Source organism: Capricornis sumatraensis, chromosome 3, assembly GCF_032405125.1.
Source record: "Capricornis sumatraensis isolate serow.1 chromosome 3, serow.2, whole genome shotgun sequence".
NCBI lineage: Eukaryota > Metazoa > Chordata > Mammalia > Artiodactyla > Bovidae > Capricornis > Capricornis sumatraensis.
In genome coordinates, this window is record NC_091071.1 from 78,970,513 (window position 1) to 78,984,896 (window position 14,384).

Below are 14,384 nucleotides of genomic sequence, written 5' to 3' on the forward strand. Positions count from 1 at the left end.
GAAAATCTCACAAAACCTACAAAGTTTTTCTAAAGCATTTCATACAAGCTTAGTATTTGATCATGTAATCAAAACTTGAATATTAAGCAAATACTACTTGGTTCTTTGCATTAGTATCTGATTCTTTTAAACAAGTTGTGAATAGGTTTCCATATATATTTTCCAAAATGACTTTAAGTTTTAGTTACGTATAAATTCTTAAGTATTAAATATCATATTAAATCAAGGAAATGCATAAATACAATTATTAAAAATGCTTTCAAACTAACTTTTTGATTTGGGTATTTTGAAATAAGTCACTAATGCTAAGCTATAAAAAATAAAAAGTAAGACTACCTTCCAAAATTCTTCTGAATGAAATTATCAGGTATCTTCAGGTCCCTAAGTAGGAAAATACAAACTAGGTAAATATGACTTATCTCTTTAAGAAAGCTATTGCTCTCGTAAAACTGACAATGAGAATCTAGTGTTTACAAATGTCTAAAATACAGCAAGGAACACAGAGATTCTTGCATTAGCTTTTATATATGCTCACAAGGGTGTCTCACTGTTCAGAAGTTTAAACACAGTAATGAAACAAGTATTGCACTACTTACAGTATGAAGGTGGATTTGAGATGAAAGACAGAATTTATAATACATGATCAAAGCGGTTTTATGAATAATTGTGGCACTCTTCTCTTATATATGTAAAAAATAAACTGAAGATCAGTCATAGACAAGTTTCCCTGTCAACACCTTTCCCTGAGTCAGCTTTCTTCTCTTTTCGGCTTTCAATGCTACAGGGGAAAAAGGAGAAATGTATTACTTCAATCCAGTGAGGCCCCTGGGAGACCTCATTCAGACACAAAACCCATCAATTTCAATGACCACAAGGGCCCTTAGGCATTGCTTTTTCATGCTGTGAAGCATCAATAGATAACAACGATTAAAATCCTCTGCACTCAGTGAGGTAGAAACCAAGAACTGCAGAAAAAGGAAAATTCAAAACACAGAAACTAAAAAACAAAACCAGACATTTTAAAAGCAGCCCCCAAAGCATGCAAGATTAATACCATGGTCCTCATTTGGCCAAATGAATCATTGATGATTGTTGCAAATGCCAGTCATGCCCCTCCCTGTCTTAAGATAGCACTGTACGATGAATGACATAAACGAGATGTCGCAGTAGGTATTTCTGGGCCCTGCTGCAAGTGCCGCGTCCTTTGTGAACAGACTGGATTCTGATCTTGCGTGAGAACTGCAGTGTTAGGGGAACAGGCATGCCTCCGCTGGTCTGGAGGACCTGGTCACCCAGCACACTGCCCTCCAAACACCCATGCCATCTCCTCACAAACTCCTCCTGTCCATTAGAGGAATCATGTTTCACCTCACTCCTTTTGGAACAAACCCATTCCCAAGTGGCTTCTGTTTTAACTATCCTCCAATTAACTTTATCAATGGGCAACCTGTTAATGTGACTCGCTTGTTTTTTTAAGAAATATTTTTCCAAAACATAATTTACCTAATCTCAAGTTGACAGTTTTTATGCAAAATTCAAATAATGTGCTGACACACAGAAAGCTCACACCAAGAGCACATGCTCCAGAGGGCAGCTCGGCTCCTTCCCAACCATGTGCAGCACAGGCGAGCCCCACACTGAGGCCTCTTTCCGGCCTCTCCTGCTGCTGACTCGAGGGCAACCCACAGTCGGCCTTTGGGTCCCTCAGCTGCAAGAACCCATACATTTTTAGTGCTAATTTTGGCTCAGTGTAACTATGAAATGGTTGATGGTGGGGAAACCCTTGGTTTTATATAACTCTCCTCCAAGTGAAAAAGTGACAGTTAAAACCCCCGTTCTCCTACGGGGCTTCCTGTGCAGCTTTCTTAGTGGTCAATAACTTAGACACATTTTAAGAATGTGTTTTTTAAATTGTTTTTTCCTCCAATTCAAGCTAGAAACAGCCCTTCTCAGTTGTCACCACCACCCGGCGCCATCAGGTAAGAAGTGCTGGAGCTTCTGCCATCTGTGGCACGCTGCCAGCGCTGAGAGCTGGTGTGAGCGGGTGTCTATGGCACCCGGGTTTGTGCCTGCCACACTTCACAGCACACACTCCTTACAGGTCAGAGCAAAGCAACTTTTTCTCTTTTCTTTTCTCCTTCCATGAGAAAAGATGACAGTGTGCACATGATGTGTTGAGAGGCTTAACTCTGTATTTTTAACTCCTCTCTCTGCATGACTCACTTTCTTCTACTTTAAGTTCCTTTCAGATGACAAGTGTCTGCTACCCTACTTTCCAAATTAACTTTTCCCTGGGCACTACTACCTGACTCCCAATCTCTTCTGGAAAACAAAGCCAATGAAAAGGGGCAGCATAGAGCAGTGGAGGAAGCCCTGGGCTTAGAGTCAGATGACGACATTCAGTTCCGGAAGCGAAGAAGGAGCTATGTGACCTTGGACTAGGTATTTAATTTATCTGGGACTTGGTTTCCTCATCTGTCAATTAGTTTTGGACTAAATGGCCTCTCATTTTCTTGCAGCTTGAATATCAGAATCCTGAGGCTAATCGTCTCAATTCCAGTGAACTCTATCTTTTGAAAGATAGAAAAGCACATTCTATCTATGGGAGACTGTGGAGACGGAGACACACTGGTCTCTACACTTGCACAATTCCCATGTGCACTATGTTCCATAACCTTTTGATAAATGAGCAAACTCCCACAGCCCCATTAGCCACAAAAAAAAAAGAAAAAAAGCCATTCAGAATGTCAGTTTAATTCACAGACATGCTTCCTTCTGATGTCCTGCTTTGGTCATACTGGTTGTTTGTGACAAAACAATAACCAATTAAATGATTGGGCTTCCCCCTTCCCTGCCCACCCTGCTCTTTAAAACCAGTAGTTTTGGTATCAGGTCAGATTTCATCAGTGAAGTAAAAATTTTAAAACTCGCTCAAGACTTTCATGAAAAATATTATTGACTTGAATCTTCTTAGTGCATGGCTATTACTCGATTCCTTGCTACATCATTTTCAGGATGCCAACCAATTCTAAACTCCCATTGTAACAAATACATTAGATGTATGTATTAAATTTATATCATATCTATTACATGCTACCACAATAAACACAGATTGCATATCTATTATATACCAGGTACTCTATAAGGACCAGGGGACACAAGATGGATGAGACAAAACATAAGGAAGTCATATTTCAAGAGAGGGCAAAACATGACCCACTACCTTCATGCTGCCAAGCAAGCTATGAAACTGTTATTTGTCAATGACACCATAATAGCTGATATACACAACATTTACCAAGCAGTCATGAGAGGGCTGAGGCCTAGCAAAACAGCATTAAGAAACACCCAACACAGAGGGAGGTGGGGTGGAGGGACAGAGCAAAGTGGGGAGAGAGTCCCTAGACCCCACCTCTGCCACCAAAACAAAACCTAGTGCTGCCAGGTGCCTGCCCAAGAAATGCTGCTCTTGGGTGTCAGTTTTTCAGAGCAGTTGCCCACCTACTCGCAGTCAATGCGGTTTTTTATGGGACCGGTCTTCACCGGTTCATTTAAAAAAGCTGTGGAGGAGCTTGTCACAGGTTTGCATAGCGCTGTTGAGCTAGGATCAGATTAGACACCCCACAGATGTGGTAGAGCCCACAGTCAGCTCTTGGATCCTTCTTTCAGTTAAACTGGATGAATTTTTTTAGACAAGTAAAGTAAATGAAATAATGGAGAAAATATAACTGCTACATTCTGCCACTCAGAAGAAGGTATCTGGGCGTCTCTGATAGGCAGTAGGGCCTATAGTGGGCACAGGAGGGAAACAACTAGGGCTAGGGAATCAGAGACACTGGGAAGCCAGCTTAGGTCTCGAGAGTCAGACCCTGGGAGGCTGGTCTTCAGGGCTTTTCTTGCCAGTGGAAACTCTAGCAGGTATAGCATTCCTACAGTTCCTAGTCATCAGACTGCAGCGCCTTCAACACATACCGAGAGAGCAGTGGCTTTGGGAGTGTTGCTGTTACTAGTATTGGTGGTTTTAGGATTTCCAGAAGCCACACTCTTTCTGCCAGTTTCCACCGTTACGAAGACATTAATCACTAACCAATAGACATTTTATCACATGGAAAGCTACAGATTTTTATCACATTTAAAGGTAAAGAAAACTGGGCAAACTTTCATTCCACAATAGTTTGAATCTTATGCTAGTGGGAACATATGTTCAAAGAATAAGAAAAAAAAAGTGGTTATATGAAAATATAAAGGATGATCTATTTAAAATTGGATCTGCTTTTAAGCACGGTACATTGTTCACTAGAATTAATCTACTGTGAGAAGTAATCTGACATAGATATTTTAAACAATTGAATTTTTCTGGTGAAAAGCATCACATGACACTTACTTTAAGGAGTACCTAAAATATCATGACATAAAACTGCTGCTTGAACCAAAGGAAAATAGGGAAAGCGTTTTCATCTATATTGCCGGAAGAAAAGCAATCTCTAAATTTGATTGCCTCAAATTTCCCACATATTCTCATGCCTGGAATTTTATTTTGAGCTCATAAACTTGGGGTTCACATTTTTAAAAATCAGAAAAATGCCATATTTTTAATGAGAAAGGGTCCCCAAGCATATATTTCAATATTTTTGAGGAACTACCCTTCTCATGACTCTGATTTTCTTCCAAGACTTCTAACAAAACAGAGTTACTGCGAGGATGACTCTATAAGACTGCAGCAGGGATCTTTAGGAAAGGAAGATCAAGCATGGCTTAGAATAAAATATTACTTCCACTTGAGCCAAGCAAAGAAATACATGAAGATTTTAAAGCCCTGTTAAAAGAGAAAATATCGACCAGAAGTCTTTGAAAGAGACTTTCAAGTAACTTTTGGAACAAGTGTTGGAGCTATCTGAGGAGGGAAAGAGGGAGATGGGGAGAAAGAGGGAGAGAGAGAGAGATAACTGGAAGTAATCCCTAGCTTTACGGGGTGAAGACCCCTAGGCTCTCTGCACATCCACTGCTGTTTGACATAGATATGACACTGAAGCAGCATGCCATTTTGGGGTGACAAAAAACCAGCAACAGGAGACAGTCTCTAAGTTTAATGTTGCTTCTTCTTCTAACCCATGCTTCCAAATAATTCTCATGAAGATAAAGCTTGCAGTTTTGGAGGCATGTTAAATGGAAGCTCTCAGCTTTACAATTTCTTAATTCAAGGGATACATTTTCTTTTTCCAATACAGAAATCTGATGTATTACAAAATACAGCTCTATTAGACTTATTGATTTATATACAATGCATTTGTATAAGTCATGTGGGGGAAAAAAGTACTTAAGTTGCAAACTCTCTTAAGGAGCTGAGCAGTTATAGGAACACTGTAAACAGTCTGATACTGGACCTAAGCCCAAGACTCTCCATGCCTTTTGCCTCCCCAAAACTCACACAAAGAACATAGGCTGACCAGGTTTCTAGAAGACACCACTTAACAAAAGGAAATGCAACCAAGGAATAGGTTTGAGGGAAAGGGTCTTACCTTTGGGAAATCAGCTTCTAGAGTGATTAGGAAGGGGAGCTTATGACAAAAATGTAATATAAAAAATTAAGTAGAAAAAGTTAATTTAAGGTCATAAAAATAAAGGAAATTAATAATTAAACACTGTTCCAAATCCCTCAGTCTCTCTTAATAAGAAATATTAGCATAACACAGAGATTTTTCTTCAGATCAACATCTAAGAAGACAAGATGGTTTGAACTCTTACTTATAAATTCTGGAAAATGCATTTTGGAAATCCTGTGATGACTCTTGGTATTTAAGAACACATTCTTTCCACCTCATGCATTTAAAACTGTCATCCACAGCTATAGGAGTTGTATGTAATGTTTGCATACAGAGAAGAAAAATGCATAAAACTTTCTGGAGCTGGAAGTTTTGGGGTAAAAAGGTTAGGGAAGATTTTTCAGGGCTGGAATAAGGGACTGGAAATAAACTAAATACAAAATTACCATTGCAGGTGCCATATGGGTTTTAAAAAGAACAACAGGAGAATGCAAAATATGGTCAGACATCTAAGGGGGTCCTAAGAAGTGGATGATGAAGGAATACACTAAAATCCTACTGTCAAAGAGTAGGCCAAAATGAATGTCCAAAAATGTCCTGCATTGAAACTCATTTATAGCCCCACTTCTCCCCACTGTCATAGTTTTGGAGTGAGCTTTTAATTTGAAAGGGGGATATTGAAAACATACCAACAAATGGGATCTTTGTGATTTCTAACCACTTTTTAATTTTCTGAAATATTTTAGAACTAAGTTAAATGGAAACCAATACTATTCTTTTGCTCATGGAGTCATGTCATTAAATGACTGGGTTCAGTACAAATTCACATTATTTTAGAATTCAAACCTTTTAGAAGGAAAGCTTGACTCCTTATCTTTTGAGTTATCGGCAGTAATCAGAAGGTTCCTCCACAAGGCAGTCTTTGACATTTCATCAGAAATATTGATCACAGATGGATCATCTCTAGATAGGAGTTTACCCAAAATGAGATAATAAACATTAAATAAGAAACTGCAGTTATCTATCCATAGATACTAAATATAGGACAGTATTATGCCTCTGTGCAGAATTTTTGATAATTAAAAATTAAGTATTATTAATAATTGTTCTCTCCAAACAATTTCACAACTATGAAAAATTAAAATCTAAATGAAAGATTCCAGTTATACAGAAACTGGTTTGGGGTACAGGTTTCCTAGTTCTTTCCCAACAGCGGAGTTTAGGTTCTGCATGGCCACTGCTGGGCCTCTTGTCCCTGTATCCATAGCCCAGTATAGCACTTCGCCCCTCTGCTCAGACTCCACACTGGCTCCCAGCCACTCAAAGTAAAAGCCCAGTGGACGGGGCTGAGGCTCTGCCCCTTGCTTGCTCCCCCCGCAGCTTCACCTTCTGCTATTACTCCCCTGCTCTTTCCTCTCCAGCTACAGTGCAATGGCCTCCTGACTCCTGGGACCCCACAGGCTTGGTGCTCCCTCATGGTCTTGCACTTCTCTTCCTCTGCCTATAATGTTCCTTTACATGGTATGGGTTTGGCTGAAAGTGTGTAAGGGTTTTTCCATAACTTAAGGAAAAACCCAAGCAAACATTTTTGCCAACTAAATATAAATAACCCTTTCCATTCTTAGTTTAAATGTCACCTGCTCCAATAGGCCTTTGTTGACTGCTTTATTTAAAATTTCTGTTTCCATCTCCCCGTAGCAACTTCATCCCTCTTTCTGCTTTGTGTTTTTGTTTCATTTTTCACCATTTGAAATATATATTATATTCCTTGTTCATTTATGTATTTTCTGTCTCCCCCACCTCTATTCTACTTGAATGCAAGCTTCATGAGAACAAGGATTCTTGAACATTGGTCCTCTGCTGTTTTGCCATGACCTAGACAAAGTCTGACGTTTGATATCCACTCAACAAATATTTTATTCAGTGGCTGGGGGAGTCTGTAATATTAGGACCTGTAATTATGCTGAATGCATTTTTTTATTTACATTTTAAAACTGCACCAATTATAAGTCCATTTAGAACTCTCTAAAACATTCCCAGGGCCAGAAAGGCAACCAAATATCAACAGAGATAAAACACAGGCCAAGCCAAATAAAGTGTCATTGTGTGAGAAATCAGTACTCTTTTCTACCACAGGTAAAAATGATACTCTGCTATGGAAAAAGTCATGTTCTACAGAAATCCTAAACTGACCTCTCATACCCCTCATTGTGAACATTCACAAGAGGGCAACAAATTAAATTTTTAAGAGGAACACTGAGAGTCTGGAGCAAAACAGTTCTCACAGACTCCTTCCTTCCTAATCTGGACATCCTAATCTGTCTTCCTTAATATGTCTCATTAATTCAGCCCTTGGTAACAAAGAATGAGATCAACTAGCTTCCAAAAGAGTCATGGAGAATACAAGTTTTTCATAATATTATGTGAGAAAGAGTCTTGTGAGCAAAAGAGTTTTAAAAATGCTGGCTACAACAAAATTAAACTTTTTAAAAAAAAAATGCCAGTATAGGTTAGATTCTTTAACACGCCAATGTGCATTGTGAAACTCTAAACTGGAATGTGGTATAGAACATTTTTCAGACTTATTAAACCACAAAATCCTTTTAAGAGGGGTACCACAGGAAACTAGGCAGATTTCTATAGAATACACTTGAGAATATGCTGATTCAACTAAACAATCAACAGGATTTTAAAACTTAAATATTATTTTAAAAAAAGAAAGAGAGAGAAAGGGAAAAACATCTTCTGTACTTGTGCTCACTCTTAAGTGGTAGATGATAATTGTATTTTTTATATCTAGGAAATATGATCTGACAGTCAGACCCTGAAGATCCACTCCTATTTTTTTAAAGCTATGAAAGATTCCCTCCTTAGTCAAAAGCCTTCTATGCTTTTTTTCTTGGCATGGCCCTAAATTATCCTTAAGCACTTTGGGATCATATATATAATTTTTTGCCAAATACTTTCAAACATTTTTTATTATAACTTAGAGAAGTTTGCTTTTTTTGCTATGTCTCTGCACATGAAGAAGATTAGCATATTTTGGAGAGTTACATAAATATTTCCTAAAATTACCAGTATAACTGAATCCTTCAATTCAGGAAATAGATTATCTCTTTGGAAGTGTCTTTCAGTAGGGGTAAATCCTATGTTTTTCCCAGAGTTCAAACATTTACATGTGATGGCTTTAGTGAATACCTAACTCATTTATCCCAGAACTGAATACTGACTGATCTGTCTTCAGGTGCTACTTTAAGAGAATACGCAAGAACTTTCATGCTCATTATAAAATACGAGACCTAAGAGAACAGTTTCCCACCTCACTTCATTCTAAGCTACTTAGCCAGAGTCACACGGCTTCTAGTGGCAGAACTGGGGCAGGATAATCGAACACCCAGTTTTAGTTCTTTCCACTCTAACACAATTTCAACAAACCTCAGTAGGAATCCACACACATGAAATTCTCAAGTAGCGTATATAACAACATATTACATTACTCCAGTTGGTGTGTTTTCACATTTATATCTTACCTATAGTGCCCTTCCAGTGGGAGCTGTACTGTGCCCTCCTCTTCCATAGCTAGCATACTTTGTTCTTCCTGGAAAGACAAATGTAAAATATACAATGTGAATCTGATGAGCCTCCATTTTACATTAAAGAAGAAACAGAAATTAATATTTCACTATCTCATTAACCTCAGAACCTTCCACTTTGTTTGCATTTATTAATGCTAGCACAGGTCCTTTCAATAAAGTATCAGCTACCAAGAACAGGTAATTAATGAGAGTCTCATACCACAAAGAAATTTAAATGCTAACAACAATCTCCTTCATGTCATTCAATATAAAATATGGTTAATTTCCAAGCAGATTAAAACAAAAATCTAAATTTTACAAGGACAAATGTATTGGTAATCATTTTCATTATTGTAAAGTTGAAATTACAGTCCCAGAATGCTCCATTAGAAAGCAACAAGAGATGTATTTAATAGAGCAGTGGTTCTCAAACTTTCGTTTACACCAGAATCACCTGGAAGGTTTATTAAACATATAGATTACTGGGCTGTACCTCCAGAGTCTGATTCAGTAGATTTGGAGTAGGGCCTAAGTACATGTCTTGGGTGATGCTGATTATGCTGGTCAGAAGACCACACTGGTCTGAGGACCATTGCTCTAGAGACTTGGTAACAGACAGTAGATGATATGGAGAAGTAGAAGCCCCTGTATGGACCAGAACACAGGAGTCCTTTCCACTTAAGACTCATTATACGCTTTTGTTTTAGGCCTCAGATTTCTTCTTTAGTGCAATATTCCACCCTTCTCCAAAGGGTAGAAATGCTTCATATATTCATTTCTTCATATATAAAGTCCATATAGTCAAAGTTATAGTTTTTCTAGTAGTCATGTATGGATGTGAGAGTTGGACCATAAAGAAGGCCGAGTGCCAAAGAATTGATGCTTTCAAACTGTGGTGTTGGAAAAAACTCTTGAGAGTCCCTTGGACAGCAAGGAGACCAAATCAGTTAATCCTATAGGAAATCAACCCTGAATATTCATTGGAAGGACTGATGCTTAAGCTGAAGCTCTGATACCTTGGCTTCCTGATGAGAAGAGCTGACTCATTAGAAAAGACCCTGATGCTGGGAAAGATTGAACGTAAGAGGAGAAGAAGGCAGCAGAGGATGAGATGGTTGGATGGCATCACAGACTCAATGAACATGAGTTTGGGCAAACTCCAAAAGATAGTGAGGGACAGGGAAGCCTGATGTGCTGAAGTTCATGGCGTCACAAAGACTCAGACATAACTTAGCAACTGAACAACAAATGTTTTAAAAGTATATCTTTGGGATGAAGATAAACTTATGTAGCACTGAAACACCCTAGTTTAATTTGCAATAATGTTATCATTAGCCTTTTTCCATGTACCAAAAATTAAATGTAGTAGCTACAGATTATAGCTCCTATTTCATGCATTTATTTTCAAATGGGTCAATTAGGAATGTTCAAGTTTAGAGAACTATTTGGGGCCATTTAAAACTGTTAGAATTATTGGCCCTAACTCCAGAAATGAAATTTTAAGTTGTAGAGAGATGAAGAGCTAGGTCACTTTCCTGACCAAATTGGGAACTGAAGAGAGAGAAAAAGGAAGGCCCTGGAGGGTCATTGCTTTCCCTCTTTCAGTAGCTTAGCAGAAGCTTGGCTGGTCTAAATCAGCTTTGGTTGATGTCATTTTTTCTGGCATACAAGTCTGTTCCTAGGGTCCTCAACTTGCATGCTGCCTAATCTGAAGAACCACAACCATATTTCTTGTTACTTAAAGGAAATGGTGTTTTCTACCTCCTCTTCAGCTAGCCTATGAATTTATGAGGCAATGTGGGGGCAGGTCTTGTTTTCACTCTTGAAATGCTGTCTGTACAGATCTAACCTGTGACCAGGCAGGCTCCCCTCTGCTGAGCCCTCAGCCTCTGCTGAGGCCTTAGGCCTTAGAATACCTCTGCCCAACCTATGCTATGTAATAAAGGAGAGGTCAGAGGACTGTATGGGATCTGTTATTTCTCTGCTTAGAAGCTGCCCTCCCAACCAACCCAGTGTTATATCTGTACTCTGTGATACTATTGACATGTAGCTGTTATCCCTTTGCATTATGGGAATTTATTCTATTCTCTTTCTCTGTTACATTTCAAGGAAAATTTTTCTTTGAAGACCTCTAAGATATATATTATTTCTTATGTATTATGAGTGTTCCCCATGTTATGTGAAGGTACCATCAGAACTAATTCAAAGTGAGTAGACAGTATCATTGGTTTGAAATTATATATTTAAGCACTTGTGCAGAGCTAATCCATAGTCTAAAATGATGCATGCCTTGCAAATGGATTAGTTTCTATATATGGCAATGATACATGGACCATATTAATTTATATGCACACCATTGAGGCCATGGGTAGAACACATTTATCCTTTAAGGAAGAAAAGGTTACTTTTTCTATAGAAAAGGTTATCTTAATGCACATGTGAAAGTGAAATTTGCTCAGTCGTATCCAACTCTTTGTGACCCCATGGACTATATAGTCCACGGAATTCTCCAGGCCAGAATACTGGAGTGGGTAGCCTTTCCCTTCTCCAGGGGATCTTCCCAACCCAGGGATCAAACCCAAGTTTCCCACATTGCAGGCAGATTCTTTACCAGCTGAGCCATAAGAGAAGCCCAAGAACACTGGAGTGGGTAGCCTATCCCTTCTCCAGAGGATCTTCCTGACCCAGGAATTGAACTGGGGTCTCCTGGATTGCAGGCGGATTCTTTACTGACTGAGCTATCAGGGAAGCCCTGATGAGGCACATGGAGGGACATAAAGAGAAAACAATCACCAATCCCCAATGTTATTTAAGTAAAACCAAATACAAACAATATGTAATTCTTTTCTTGGTTGTCTACTGAAAGGTAAGATTGGTATGTAGTATCTTTTCTGACCAACTCATAATAAAATGTAAATAAGCCAGGTAGAAAGGTATAATAAAGAGTAAAAACTGGGGAAAAAATAAAGGAACTGAAGACAACAACGGTGCCATCAATGCCTGGATTACCTGGCAGCAGAAAACTAAGGCTCAAGATTCAATCTAAAAGAAAAAACTGGATCAAAGCTTTGGGAACAATTTTGTTTTTTTCCTCAGATGATTTTCCACTTTTCTCTCAAATTACTTTCAATAATTATTTTGCACTCTGTGGCTTGTTAGCATGTGTGGGCTTTATACTAGTCATAATTCTATCCAAACAAAAACTCATCACCTCTAAAGATAGCATTTCCAAGCCATGCTTATCTGAAGAGAAGGGTGGCGGAGCAGCCGCTGCCTTCAGTGCCAGAAGGAAGCTGGGTGGGCCCCAGAGCTTGGGGATAGAGGGCCGGCTGCATCCCAGGCAGCTCTGTGAGGAAGCCAAAAATCGAGACTTTCTGGGGAGGAGCAGTCAAATCAGGCACTAGCCGTCACGACAATCACAACATCTTTTATCTCCATCATACAAGGAAAGAGAGAGAAAGCAAAAAGCTTACTGGGTATCCTTAACTTTGTTAGTCTTAAATATCCTAAAATGAGTTCCATTCAGCATTTCATTTACACAGTGTCCATCAAAAATCTGCTGAGTTCTACAAGGATGATGATCAAAGTTTACCAAAGAGCACTTGACGAGGTTTTGCCAATTTGACTACGGGAATGTTCATAGTCTGATTTGAACACCAACTTTTTATTCAGATAGCCAAAGCATTGTTCTGATACTAAACAAGTGAAGGATAGTTGATTCTATACCCAGTAAAAAGCAGAAATATAGAGGCTTAAAAATGAATCTCTTCAACAGCACTCAAACATTTACTGGGTATGTATCATGTGCTAAGCACACAGTGAATAAAAAGAATAATCCAGGAGCTATTCATGAATCCAATAAGCAAATACATTTCTCATGACAGGTTGTATGCTAGGTACTGGGCATACAATGAAAAGAGAGTCATAAACCTTACTCTTAGAGGACAAGAAGGATCACTGTAAGAAGAATACAACAAGAGGCAGTGGTATCTGGGCCAGTCTCATTTGATCAGTTTGGTAATAGAAAAGAAGAAATTTAAGTAGGAAGAAACAAGGTAATAAACGGTAGGAATAAATAAGACATGTTTTCACAATAACAAACAGCTAGCCTGGCTGGGGCGAAACGCCTGTGCTAAGTAGAAAAGGAAAACAAAATCAGAGGTAAATTGTGGTGTGTTTTGATGAAGGGTTTACATATAGAGTTAGATCATGAATCTGAATTATGGTTTGTGATAGTGTAAAAAATACAATTCATATATTATGATATCTAATAAGTGCTCTACCTTTAGTGAAACAGATAGCATGCTACTGTATCCATTTTTCATGTAAAATCTGTATCTATGGAGGAGTCCTAAAACAGCTCAAAGTACAAACAGCAGCAGCACAGAGCCAATGTTCACAAAGGTGTCCAGAGTATTAGAGAAAACATTCAGCAATTTTAGAATTCTTAGATATTAAAAAATGGAAGGGAATTCAGAAATCAAGTTCAACCCCTTCAATTTCATGCAAGAGAACATGAAATGCAACAGAATGCATGAAGTGCCTGAGCATCTCCTTCCTCAATTACTAATAGGATAGATAATGCTACAAACATCACATACAAACATACAAACATACATGCACACCCCTATAATTATTTGTAAGCCATAAAATATTATAAGAGATATTCCTTAAGACTTCCAATATGCAGAAGAGCCAATACATACAACTACTCACTTGAACGATGAAAACTGAAAAGAAAAAAATGGGGGGGAGGAGTAGTCCATATAGAATTCATATAAACAGATGGATGCAACATACGTTTTTCATCAGCATATTTGATTCAGTTTCTCTAATTGACTTATCAAAATTATTATAAAATTAAAAAATTCTGACAGAGTAACTCTGGATTTAGAGGAATATATTCTGGTGATACAGAGCTTGGGGGTTTAGGAAAGGTCATACCTCAAATTTCAGAACTCATGAGAATCACCTGGAGGTCTTGTTAACACAGATTTCTGGGCCCATATCCAGAGTTTTGATTCAGTAGCTCTGGAGTAGGGTCCAAGAATTCAGATTTATGACAAGTTGACAGGTGTTGGCTGATACCACAGAGATCCTAGGACCACACTTTGAAAACCACTGCTTGAGGAAGAATAATAGGCTTGCCTTGCTCTGCGATTCAACTAGAAGTAAGATTTGCCTGTACAATAATTAGGCCACGCTTCCTAAATCCACAACTGATGCTGATCTTTCTTAGCATAAGATATGCTCTCTAATATGTATA

At 38.5% G+C, this 14,384-nt stretch overlaps 1 protein-coding gene across 3 annotated transcripts in view; it reads right to left on the reverse strand.

Annotated features, from left to right (window-relative positions):
- Positions 1-711: 711 nt before the first annotated feature.
- Positions 712-14,384, reverse strand: part of SLC4A10 (solute carrier family 4 member 10) — a 240,345-nt gene continuing 226,672 nt past the window's right edge. For all 3 annotated transcript variants that reach the window (XM_068969333.1, XM_068969332.1, XM_068969334.1), the window contains 3 exons: positions 9,074-9,141; positions 6,390-6,506; positions 712-778 (listed from right to left, as the gene is read on the reverse strand). In XM_068969333.1, the coding sequence (XP_068825434.1) occupies positions 712-778; positions 6,390-6,506; positions 9,074-9,141 (252 nt within the window). The remainder of the gene's footprint in view (positions 779-6,389; positions 6,507-9,073; positions 9,142-14,384) is intronic.